Here is a 13,291-nt window from a genome sequence, read left to right as displayed (position 1 = left end):
GGGTGTCAGGCTGGCCGCCCCGCCTCTCCTGGCCCTGGGACAGCGCTGCCTGCATAGTCTAAAGTTGATCAAATCACTTGCCCAGCCCCTTCTCATACACTGCTCCTCCTGTGTCAGTGTCATTATAAAACAAAGCTTGTAAATATCTCAAAAGCTCAGTTTTTTTCTGGCTGCTCTCCTCCTCCCGCTCCTCCTCCTAGTTTTAGCTTTAGATTGTAGGAGGAGAGCGGTCACATGACCATCTATGTAATGTCAGAGAGCAGTCATGTGACCAGGTCAGTGGAAAAAACTGAGCTATTGAGGTATATGGAAGCTTCATTTTACAATATGAGTGACACAGGAGGAGCAGTGTGGAAGGGTCTGGCAGTGATTTTTTTCTTAACTGTAGAGAATGCTAGCAGCTCTGTCCCAGGAGACTAGGGGGGAGGGGGGCTGTGTACTGGGAGAGGGGGGCTGTGTACTAGGATGGGGGGCCTGTGTACTCTGCAGGGAAAGGGGGACTGTGTACTGTAAAGGGGGCTGTGAAAACATGTTTTCCTTAAACTTCCCTCTTAAAATTGGGGTGCTTGTTATACGCCGATAAAAAAAAAATGGCCAATAAATCATAAATTCTGCCAGGGTATGTAAATTTATGAGCACAACTGTATATCCAAATTATCAGTGAGTCTGCATTAAACTGGAACTTGGACATGCCTGTACTAGAGGGAGTACAAATGGTTTTTGATGTGTGTGTGTTTGTGTGTATTTGTGTTTTTCTTTTCTGAGTTGAACTAGATGGACTCTTTTTTTTTTTTTTTTTTTTTTTTTTTTCTTTCAACAAAATTAACTATTTATCTATGTCACAGGCTTTTCTCAGCTGGCTGGTCTACTCTGGTAGACTTGAATAATTAAATTGCTTAAACTGTTTTGAGTTGCTTGGAAAACAGTATTGAAACAGTATGTAATCTTTATTCAGTCCATCATATCCAACTAAGATTTTTTAATTATTGATGCATCTTGGTGACTTTTGGAACACCACCATTTTTATTCCCTTATGGTTTACCATTGGCAGTCTGAGGGCCTTCAACATTTCATTTGCCCTGGCACATACAGTATCTCACAAAAGTGAATACACCCCTCACATTTTTGTAAATATTTTATTATATATTTTCATGTGACACTGCTACAGTGTAAAGTAGTGAGTGTACAACTTATATAACAGTGTAAATTTGCTGTCCCCTCAAAATAACTCAACACATAGCCATTCATGTCTAAACCACTGGCACCAAAACAGAGTACACCCCTAAGTGAAAATGTCCAAATTGGGCCCAATTAGCCATTTTCCCTCCTCGGTGTCATGTGACTCGTTAGTGTTACGAGGTCTCAGGTGTGAATGGTGAGTAGGTGTGTTATATTTGGTGTTATTGCTCTCACTCTCTCATACTGGTCACTGGAAGTTCAACATGGCACCTCATGGCAAAGAACTCCCTGAGGATCTAAAATAAAAAAAAGAATTGTTGCACTACATAAAGATGGCCTAGGCTATAAGAAGATTGCTAGGACCCTGAAACTGAGCTGCAGCAGGTTGACCAAGACCGTACAGCTGTTTAACAGGACAAGTTCCACTCGGTCAACCAAAGAAGTTGAGTGCGCGTGCTCAGCGTCCTTTCCAGAGGTTGTCTTTGGGAAATAGACGTGTGAGTGCTGCCAGCATTGCTGCAGAGGTTGAGGGGTGGGTTGTCAGCCTTTCAGTGCACAGACCATACATTGCATCAAATTGGTCTGCATGGCTGTTGTCCCAGAAGGAAGCCTCTTCTAAAGATGATGCACAAGAAAGCCTGCAAACAGTTTGCTGAAGACAAGCAGACTAAGGACATTGATTACTGGAACCATGTCCTGTGATCTGATGAGATCAAGATAAACCTATTTGGTTCAGATGGTGTCAAGCGTGTGTGGCGACAACCAGGTGAGGAGTACAAAGACAAGTGTGTCTTGCCATCCCAGTCAAGTATGGTGGTGGGAGTGTCATGGTCTGGGGCTGCATGAGTGCTGCCGCCACTGGGGAGCTGCAGTTCATTGATGGAACCATGAATGCCAACATATACTGTCACATACTGAAGCAGTGCATAATCCCCTCAATTCGGAGACTGGGCCGCAGGGCTGTATTCCAACATAACGACCCCAAACACACCTCCAAGATGACCACTGCCTTGCTAAAGAAGCTGAGGGTAAAGGTGATGGACTGGCCAAGCATGTCCCCAAACCTAAACCCTATTGAGCATCTGTGGGGCATCCTCAAACGGAAGGTGGAGGAGCGCAAGGTCTCTAACATCCAGCTCCGTGATGTCGTCATGGAGGAGTGTGAAGCTCTGGTGAACTCCATGCCCAGGGTTAAGGCAGTGCTTTAAAATAATGGTGGCCACACAAAATATTGACACTTTGGACACAATTTGAAAATTTTCACTTAGGGGTGTACTCACTTTTGTTGCCAGCGGTTTAAACATTAATGGCTGTGTGTTGAGTTATTTTGAGGGGACAGCAAATTTACACAGTTGTACAAGCTGTACACTCACTACTTTACATTGTAGCAAAGTGTAATTTCTTCAGTGTTGTCCCATGAAACGATATAATAAAATATTTACAAAAAATGTGAGGGGTGTACTCACTTTTGTGAGTTACTGTAGTTCAGCACATACATATACATATGTATGTATGGAGATCTGTGAAACATGACAAACATCAACCCCAGCCCCATCATTGGAACCGGCTTGAGATAATTGAAAACCTTATTTACATCTAGAAATGTAAAGTGCTGACCAGTGGAGCATTGAGGGTGATTTTGTGAACAATATAATGGTTAAAATATATTGATGTGATATTCAGTAGCAATTGTGTAATGATTAGTCTAGCTCTTTCTCTCGTTCATTTATTTTAAAGTATATTTCCTTGTAGTACCTGAAAATTGCCTATAATCAATAATGGGGTTTTTTTTTTTTGGTGGTATCAATGGTGCACGGATTCAGTTTGCTTATCCTAACTTATAAGTAGATCTTATTGAAACCGTTACACTGATCATAAGACTGTAACAGGATGACCCTTAACTCAGCAATCATGGATTGAAGACATTCTATGAGTGGGTTTTAGTTCAGCAGATAGAGCTCTACAATGATTTGTTGAAATCCTTGGAAGAATTTTAACAAATCAATCCTTGACTGTCAATGACTGTCTTTTTTTTCTAAGGCAGTGTAACACTTTAAGAGACTTTAAATGTTTTCATACAGTGCCTTTAGTTTACCAATGTTTTTTTAATCTGAATTATATGTGATGGATCAGAACACAATAGTCTAAGTTGGTGAAGTAAAATTAGAAAAATAAATGCCTAAAACTATTTTTAAGAAATAAAAATACGATAATTGGTATGTGCGTATGTATTCACCCCTTTGTTATGAAGCCCATAAAAAGCTCTGGTGCAACCAATTACCTTCAGAAGTCATATAATTAGTGAAATGATGTCTACCTGTGTGCAATCTAAGTGTTGCATGATCTGTTATTATATATACACGCCTTTTTGAAAGGCCCCAGAGGCTGCAACACCTAAGCAAGAGGATCCTCTAACCAAACACTGCCATGAAGACCAAGGAACTCTCCAAACAAGTAAGGGACAATGTTGTTGAGAAGTACAAGTCAGGGTTAGTTTATTAAAAAAATATCCAAATCTTTGATGATCCCTAGGCGCACCATCAAATCTATCATAACCAAATGGAAAGAACATGGCACAACAGCAAACCTGCCAAGAGACGGCCGCACACCAAAACTCACGGACCAGGCAAGGAGGGCATTAATCAGAGAGGTAGCACAGAGACCTAAGGTAACCCTAGAGGAGCTGCAGAGTTCCACAGCAGAGACTGGAGTATCTGTACATAGGACGACAATAAGCCGTATGCTCCATAGCATTGGGCTTTATGGCAGAGTGGCCAGAAGAAAGCTATTACTTTCAGCAAAAAACAAAATGGCACGTTTTAAGTTTGCCAAAAGGCATGTGGGAGCCTCCCAAAATGTATGGAGGAAGGTGCTCTGGTCTGATGAGACTAAAATTGAACTTTTTGGCCATCAAAGAAAATGCTATGTCTGGCTCAAACCCAACACATCACATCACCCAAAGAACACCATCCTCACAGTGAAACATGGTGGTGGCAGCATCATAGTGTGGGGCTTATTTTCAGCAGTCGGGACTGGGAAACTGGTCAGAATTGATGGAAATATGGATGGTGCTAAATACAAGGATATTCTTGAGCAAAACCTGTACCACTCTGTGTGTGATTTGAGGCTAGAACGGAGGTTCACCTTCCAGCTGGATAATGAACCCAAGCACACAGCTAAAGCAACACTTGAGTGGTTTAAGGGGAAACATGTAAATGTGTTGGCATGGCCTAGTCAAAGCCCAGACCTATATCCAATAGAAAATCTGTGGTCAGACTTAAAAATTGCTGTTCACAAGCGCAAACCATCCAACTTGAAGGAGCTGGAGCAGTTTTGCAAGGAGGAATGGGCAAAAATCCCAGTGGTAAGATGTGGCAAGCTCATAGAGATTTTTCCAAAGCGACTTGGAGCTGTGATAGCCGCAAAAGGTTGCTCTACAAAGTATTGACTTTAGGAGGGTGAATAGTTATGCACGTTGACTTTTTCTGTTATTTTGTCCTATTTGTTGTTTGCTTCACAATAAAAAAAAAAAATGTGGCAACAAAACACGAAAAATGCCAAGGGGGGTGAATACTTTTGCAAGACACTGTAAAAGTGATATTTAAACAGATGCAGTGCTACATAAATTATAAGCATTCATAATGCATGAAGAAATGTTGTACTATACAAAAGTTTTAGGCAGGTGTGAAAAAATGCTGTCAATCAGCAGCTCTCCATTCTGCTCCTCCACGCTCACTGTAGGCGCTGAGCTGTGGACGGGCGGGGAGCGGCCATCTCAGGCTCACTGAAAGGCTGAGACATTAATCAGTCCAGGCACCTGGCGGATCCAGACTCCCATTTTCAGGATGACGCAGTGCCTGGAATGATTTCTGTGACGTCAGCTGAGAGCGGACTTCAGTCCGCTCTCTGCTAAAAACGGGTCACAGGCATGCAAAACAAATTGCACTCCTGTGACCCATAAGAGAAGCCCAGCCAAACGAGCTTAGGCTGGACTTATGCTTCAAGGTTTATTACTGATTAAGAGATTTAGAACAAATTCACACCTTTTAATTGCAGTGCGTTGCAGACATTACAGTATTGCACAATAATGCATGCTAGATGCGGAAGCAGTTTGCAGTCCCATTCATTGTCAGTGACACTCACACAGCTCCATCACGTGCACCATAACACCATGGTAATGCACTACTGTGTGTTGGGGTGTGCAACACCAGATACAATTGTGCATGTCTAATTTTTTTTTCTTCCCTTCTAGTGTGTTGGCAGCTTTTTATATTCATTTAACGCAGTGCACCAGAATGGATAGGTGTGAATAGGCCCTTAGGGCTTCTATATCATTCCTAAGTGTTTTAAGTCACTTCAGTTAGTAGTTTAGTAACCACAAGCTTTTCCTAATGCACCTAAAAAAGCCATTTGTCCATAACATTTGTGGTGCTTTTAAAATAATGCCATTAAAAATATACATTATCCCAAAGTTTTATATTACAGGTTAATATATGTTTTTTTTTTTTTGTTTTTTTTTTTTTACACAGAAAGCTGTTGAAGTCATGTCCATTGTTCCAAAACGGTGCAATGATGTAATGAACGTTGGACGACTGCAAGGGTTTGATGTAATGATTTTTAATTTGTAATTTATGTATGTGTGCAAAGTTTTCACAATTGTCTGGAAATGGGACCACTGGAAATGGGACAGGAAGTTGAGGAAATTTTACCATTTGGAAAACACACAACAGAAACTGAGAGACTCTAATGCCCCGTACACACGGTCAGATTTTCCGACGGAAAATGTGTGATAGGACCTTGTTGTCAGAAATTCCGACCGTGTGTAGGCTCCATCACACATACGTACATGTTTTACGTCACCGCATTTAGAACGATCTGATTTTCCGACAACTTTGTGTGACCGTGTGTATGCAAGACAAGTTTGAGCCAACATCCGTCGGAAAAAATCCTAGGATTTTGTTGTCGGAATGTCCGATCGTGTGTATGGGGCATAAGGCTGCATTCACACCTGAGCGTTTTCAGCATGTAAAACACTCATCTCAAAAGTTAAAAAATTCCCAACAAGCATTCATTTAAATAGCCCCTGTTCACATCTGAGCATTCTGTCGCCTGAGGCTGGGTTCACACTGCTGCGACACGACAGCCGTCCTACTTTGGATCCGACTTTGCCCTGCGACATGAAGCCGGCATGCGTCCGACTTTCAATGAACGGGGATCCGACTTGGATCCCCGCCACTGCCCGGCACTGTGTTTGGTATGAATCTTGAGGGGGAATTGCGCACCAAATTTTAAATAAAAAACCGGCATGGGTTCCCCCCTCTAAGAGCATACCAGGCCCTTGGGTCTGGTATGGACCTCAAGGGGAACCCCCCTACGCCGAAAAAACGGCGTGGGGGTCCCCCCAAAACTATACCAGACCCTTATCCGAGCACGCAGCCCGGCCGGTGAGGAACAGGGGTGGGGACGAGCAAGCGCCCCACCTCCTGAACCGTACCAGGCCGCATGCCCTCAACATGGGGGGTGGGTGCTTTGGGGCGGGGATGTCGCCCTGTGGGCCATTGGTTGTCGGGGTCTGCGGGCGGGAGGCTTATCGGAATCCGGGAGCCCCCTTTAATAAGAGGGCCCCCAGATCCCGCCCCCCCACCCTATGTGAATGAGTATGGGGTACATGGTACCCCTACCCATTCACCTAGGGAAAAAGTGTCAATAAAAAAACACACTACGCAGGTTTTTAAAGTAATTTATTAGGCAGCTCCGGGGTCTTCTTCTGGCTCCGGGGGTCTTCTTCTGGCTCCGTGGGTCTTCTTCTGGCTCCGGGGGTCTTCTTCTGGCTCCGGGGGTCTTCTTCCGACTTCGGGGGTCTCTCCGGTGTCCTGATTTTCTGCCGGCTCCTCCGCTATCTTCTGCGGCTCTTTTGCTAGCGGGGCCCGGACTTCTGCCTTCTGCCTCCTTCCCTCTTCCGATGTTGACACGACGCTCTCTCCGGCTGGAATGCTCTCTGAGCGCTCCGCAATGGACTTATATAGGCGGTGACCCCGCCCCCTTATGCCATCACAGTCCCTGGGCATGCTGGGACTGTGCCGTCATAAGGGGGCGTGGTCAACATCACCTGGTGACCATGCCCCCTAAAACGTCACAGTCCCAGCATGCCCAGGGACTGTGACGGCATAAGGGGGCGGGGTCACCGCCTATATAAGTCCATTGCGGAGCGCTCAGAGAGCATTCCAGCCGGAGAGAGCGTCGTGTCAACATCGGAAGAGGGAAGAAGGCAGAAGTCCGGGCCACCGCTAGCAAAAGATCCGCAGAAGACCAGGACACCGGAGAGACCCCCGAAGTCGGAAGAAGACCCCCGAAGCCGGAAGAAGACCCAGGAGCTGCCTAATAAATTACTTTAAAAATGTGTGTAGTGGGTTTTTTTTATTGACACTTTTTCCCTAGGTGAATGGGTAGGGGTACCATGGGGGGCCGGGATCTGGGGGCCCTCTTATTAAAGGGGGCTCCCGGATTCCAATAAGCCCCCCGCCCGCAGACCCCGACAACCAACGGCCAGGGTTGTCGGGAAGAGGACCTTGTCCTCATCAACACGGGGACAAGGTGCTTTGGGGTGGGGGGGCCAGCAGGGCGCCCCCCTGCCCCAAAGAACCCACCCCCCATGTTGAGGGCATGCGGCCTAGTACGGTTTAGGAGGGGGGGGCCACTCGCTCGTCCCCACCCCCATTCCTGACCGGCCGGGCTGCGTGCTCGGATAAGGGTCTGGTATGGATTTGGGGGGACCCCCATGCCGTTTTTTCTGCGTAGGGGGTTCCCCTTAAGGTCCATACCAGACCCAAGGGCCTGGTATGCTCTTGGAGGGGGAAACCCATGCCGGTTTATTTATTTAAAATTTTGGCATGGAGTTCCCCCTCAAGATCAAGTTGCATGCCGAAGTCGGATCATGTAAGACGGCGATCCGACTTTGATCCGTCTTCAATGATAGTCAATGGGCTGAAGTAGGATCAAAGTCGGACCAAAGTAGTACAGGGAACATTTCTAAAGTCGGAACGACTTGTGTCGGACCAGTTAGGACGGCTCACATAGGGAAACATTGAATTTCCCACGTCATGCGACATGAGCTCCCAATGTCGGAGCGTTTGTCGGACCAGTGTGAACACAGCCTGAAGCTCAAAAAAGTACATGAGTTTTTTTTGTTTTTAGGCAGATTACAGGTGTTTTTCTGCTTTTTACATTGGTGACCTTTTGACCTGTACAAAATCGTGGTAAAAACACGCGACTTTCTGCCTGAAAACGATAAGTTCAGGTGTGAATGCAACCTTAAAAGAAGCTCATGTACTTCTTTGAGCTTCAGGCCTTTTGCCCCAGGTGACAGAACTCTTAAATGTGAACAAGGGCCATTTAAATGAATGGGATTTTGCTTGTTGGGCGTTTTGGAACTTTTGAGATCAGCGTTTTCTGAGCTGAAATTTCTCAGGTGTGAATGGGCCCTAAACCTTCCCTACTTTACTAAAAATTGGGTTTTTAGTCTGTCCCTTTTAGTTCAGATTTTCCTTCAGGCTCCATTCACACCTAAGCGTTTTTGGGCATTTTTCTGCTCTAAGCCTCAGCTCTAAAAATGCCCAATAGTTGTAACTGTGTAAGACAAATCTCATTGATTTCAATGGCCCCTGTTCACATCTGAGCTTTCAGTCGTATTTTTGGGCAGATTACAGGCGGTTTTCTGCTTTTTACATTGGTGACCTTTTGACCTGTACAAAATTGCGGCAAAAATCGTGCCACTTTCTGCTTGAAAACGATACACTCAGGTGTAAATGCAGCCTCACTGTTGCAGTGACAGCCGTCACTCACACTAGAAGTAAAGGGAAATCCCCCACAATGGGAAACCTAACTACTTTTCCTTTTGCCCCATCCTGGTAAATTTATTAATGATTGATGAGCCCAATAAGTATTTATTGGGTCTATCTGAATCAATAAATAAGCTGTCTTCACGGAAGTCCAAAAATGGGAAATGGCCCTGAGCAGAGGAGACTCCTTTACCTCAAAATATCCATAATAATAATGACATCATACATAAAAATCTTCATTCTCTAAAATTAACTTTTGGTGGAAATAGTCATTTAAAACATTTGGCTCAATTTTGTGTGCTCCAATGACCCCATACAAATTTTGGAGAAAATCAATCCTCTCAGCATAAGTACCACTTATGAACGTTACCTATGTGTGGAAAATCCAGGAGTTACCAGCCTGACCGTCCTTGAGGGCAGGTCCACCTTGTATGGTTTTGATATTCTAATGTTTCCTCGTATTACATTTAAATATGGTTTCCGTACATGTTATGCCTTTGGCTGCCTTGGACAAGTGATGTATCTCACTCAGGAACCAAATTTTTATGTGATGTTTGTATTTCCTTCTTGTGGTTATTTGACCTGTCAGCTTTGTTAAAGGATGCAATAAAACGAAAATAATAAAAATTAAGTGCAGACCATGGAAATTATTGACTATTTCAACATATTTGAACAGACAGTTTGTTTTTTATTCAAACTGTGCCTACAGGTAAGGGTCATATTCTTGAATAAAAACACAAGAAAAAATGCATTTTCTATGATTTAGTCAACAAAATAATCAATGTATTGTGGAAACAGTAAGTAAACCTTTGGAATCAAAAGCTGGTATTGCCCCATATTTTCTGACATTTTGTATAACTGCCACTTCTCCATGTTAATTGCTTCAGCTGCAAGATTTTTATGGGATTTCTTACATAAACTTTCTGTTTCACAATTCAATGGGAATCAAATCAGGTCTTTGACTAGGGCAGTCCATAACCTTCTATTTCTTCTTATTGAGCCATTCCTTGGTGGACTTGCTATTGTTCTCTGAATGATTACAGTGTTGAAATACTCCATTCTGATTTAATTTTTGTACAGATGGCCTGATATTTTCATCAAGCAGATTTAGATATGATGCAAAATTTATAGTTGACTCAATGACTGCAAGCTGATCAGGCCTTAAAGCTGCCCCAAACCCTAACATTTTCACCACCATACTTCACAGTTGTTGTTAGAGTTCTTCTCCTGAAATCTTGTTTTTCGTTTGCGGCAAACATGTCCACTGTTATTGTGGCCAAACAACTCTATCTTTGAGTAGTCTGCGTTTCAGAAGGCCTGGTTTTGCCTGTGTCTAATGGCAGACTGCAATCTTGCTTTAATGTTCTTTTTTTGGACACTAAAGGCTTTTTATTAACACACCTCTCACACAGGTTGAATTGGTGCAATCTCTTTCTGATTGTAGATGCATGCACTTTTTACACTGACTGCTGCAAGATTTACCGTAACACCCAGCAATGAAATTTTCTGTATTTATGTTAATTTAGAAACTTAAAATTATTACACCATGTCAGATTATTGTGTAATTTGGTCAATTATATCACTTTTATCTGTAGGTACCATTTAAATTAAGATCTAATTTTACCTGTTCAGATATGTAGAAAATATAAACATATTCTATGAGCTGTACTTACTTTTTTGGCCATTCAAAATTATTTAATGTCAAATTTACAATCAGACATACAGTATCTCACAAAAGTGAGTACAGCCTTCTCATTTTTGTAAATATTTTGTTATATCTTTTCATGTGACAAAATTGAAGAAATTACACTTGCTACAATGTAAAGTAGTGAGTGTACAGCTCGTATAACAGCGTAAATTTGCTGTCCCCTCAAAATAACTCAACACACAGCCACTAATGTCTAAACCGCTGGCAACAAAAATGAGTACATCCCTAAGTGAAAATGTCCAAATTGAGCCCAAAGTGTCAATATTTTGTGTGGCCACCATTATTTTCCAGCACTGCCTCACCCCTCTTGGGCATGGAGTTAACCAGAGCTTCACAGGTTGCCACTGGAGTCCTCTTCCACTCCTCCATGACAACATTATGGAGCTGGTGGATGTTGGAGACCTTGCACTCCTCCACCTTCCGTTTGAGGATGCCCCAAAGATGCTCAATAGGGTTTAGGTCTGGGGACATGCTTGGCCAGTCCATCACCTTTACCCTCAGCTTCTTTAGCAAAGCAGTGGTCATCTTGGAGGTGTGTTTGGGGCCGTTATGTTGGAATACTGCCCTGCGGTCCAGTCTCTAAAGGGAGGGGATCATGCTCTGCTTCAGTATGTGACAGTACATGTTGGCATTCATGGTGCTCTCAATGAACTGTAGCTCTTTTGCAGCCCCAGACCATGACACTCCCACCACCCTGCTTGACAGTAGGCAAGACACACTTGTCTTTTTACTCCTCACCTGGTTGCCGCCACATATGCTTGACACCATCTGAACCAAATAAGTTTATCTTGGTCTCCTCAGACCACAGGACATGGTTCCAATAATCCATGTCCTTAGTCTGCTTGTCTTTAGCAAACTGATACCTTTCTTGTACATCATCTTTAAAAGAGGCTTCCTTCTGGGACGACAGACATGCAGACCAATTTGATGCAGTGTATGGTCTGAGCACTGACAACGCTGACCCCCCCACCCCTTCAACCTCTGCAGCAATGCTGGCAGCACTCGTACGTCTTTTCCCCAAAGACAACCTCTGGATATGACGCTGAGCGTGTGCTCTTTGGTCAACCATGGTCAAGGCCTGTTCTGAGTGGAACCTGTCCTGTTAAACCGCTGTATGGTCTTTACCACCGTGCTGCAGCTCAGTTTCAGTGTCTTGGCAATCTTTCTTATAGCCTAGGCCATCTTTATGTAGAGTAACAATTCTTTTTTTAAGATCCTCAGAGTTCTTTGCCAAGAGGTGCCATGTTGAACTTCCAGTGACCAGTATGAGAGAGTGAGAGCGATAACACCAAATTGACTATACCTGCTCCCCATTCACACCTGAGAGCTTGTACCACTAACGAGTCACATGACACCAGGGAGGGAAAAAAGGCTAATTGGGCCCAATTTGGACATTTTCACTTAGGGATGTACTCACTTTTGTTACCAGCGGTTCAGACTTTAGTGGCAGTGTTTTTTTTTTTTGAGGGGACAGCAAATTTACGCTGTTATACAAGCTGTACACACACTACTTTACATTGTAGCAAAGTGTCATTTCTTCAGTGTTGTCACATGAAAAGATATAATAAAATATTTACAAAAATGTGAGGGGTGTACTCATTTTTGTTGATGTACTGTATAAACACTGTATTAAAGTCCTACTTTTAATCATCCCTGCATTTTCTTTAGTTGCATATAAAAATGACATAATTAGGTTGAAAAAAAGACATGTCCATTGAGTGTAGTGTTACTACCATTAACATTACATTTTGAACTTGATATGCAAAGTGTTCTGTTTTAGTTGTAAAATGTTTATCCAATTCTTTTTTTTTCTTAACAGGGCAAAATTTTAGCCCAAGGAAAGCTTTTGCTTCAAGATACATTTCTAGTCTCAGATCAAGGCACAGGACTTTTACCATGCTGTAAAGAAAGACGGGTGTTTCTTTTTGAACAAATTGTTATCTTCAGCGAGCCTTTAGATAAAAAGAGAGGATACTCTTTGCCAGGCTTTCTGTTTAGAAATAGTATCAAGGTAAGTGGCATCTTGCTGGTTCAATGATTATTTTGGCATTACAAAATTTATAATAATGATACCTTACCAGTGTGCTCAGCGAGTCAATGTTTAAATAATTAAAAAAAAAAAAATAAAGCAAGATTCTGTGGCGCTCAGGTCATACAGAAAGGTAATGGGGAGAAAAAGACCAAGTATATGACGGTTAATCCAAGCTAACGGAGAGTGAGCTTGCTTGGTAGGAGGTGGATGGAAGGCACATGATCAGACGCTTACATCAAGACATGTATGGTTTAATCATGTACAAACATATAATCATATAAATATAGAATCATACAAATACTACGTTGCATAAAAACGGGTAACAAAATAGGCACTGGGAAGTTAAAAATGGGGTATGACCATGTTGAGGCAGGTATTCAAAAAAGGCTGACACGTTTCGAGGGTAACCTCTTCATCAGAGCCAGGAGAACAGGAGCACAGTCTGTATGGGCCGGTAGGCCGACATGTGTACATGGGGAGGAGTGGCTAGTAGGAGGGTATGTCCTGTGATGGATAATTATCCATCACAGGACA

The 13,291-nt window shown here is 43.1% G+C and overlaps 1 protein-coding gene across 1 annotated transcript in view; it reads left to right on the top strand.

Annotated features, from left to right (window-relative positions):
* Window positions 1–13,291, top strand: part of TRIO (trio Rho guanine nucleotide exchange factor) — a gene marked incomplete in the record, with an annotated part of 1,361,655 nt that overhangs the window by 1,310,530 nt on the left and 37,834 nt on the right. The window contains 2 exon segments of the mRNA XM_073630705.1: window positions 5,709–5,786; window positions 12,545–12,736. Of these exon segments, the coding sequence (XP_073486806.1) occupies window positions 5,709–5,786; window positions 12,545–12,736 (270 nt within the window).

The sequence above is a fragment of the Aquarana catesbeiana genome, linkage group LG05 (assembly GCF_042186555.1).
Source record: "Aquarana catesbeiana isolate 2022-GZ linkage group LG05, ASM4218655v1, whole genome shotgun sequence".
NCBI classification, from domain to species: domain Eukaryota; kingdom Metazoa; phylum Chordata; class Amphibia; order Anura; family Ranidae; genus Aquarana; species Aquarana catesbeiana.
The sequence above is the reverse complement of the archived record's forward strand: the minus strand, read 5'-3'. Positions and strand labels throughout refer to the sequence as shown.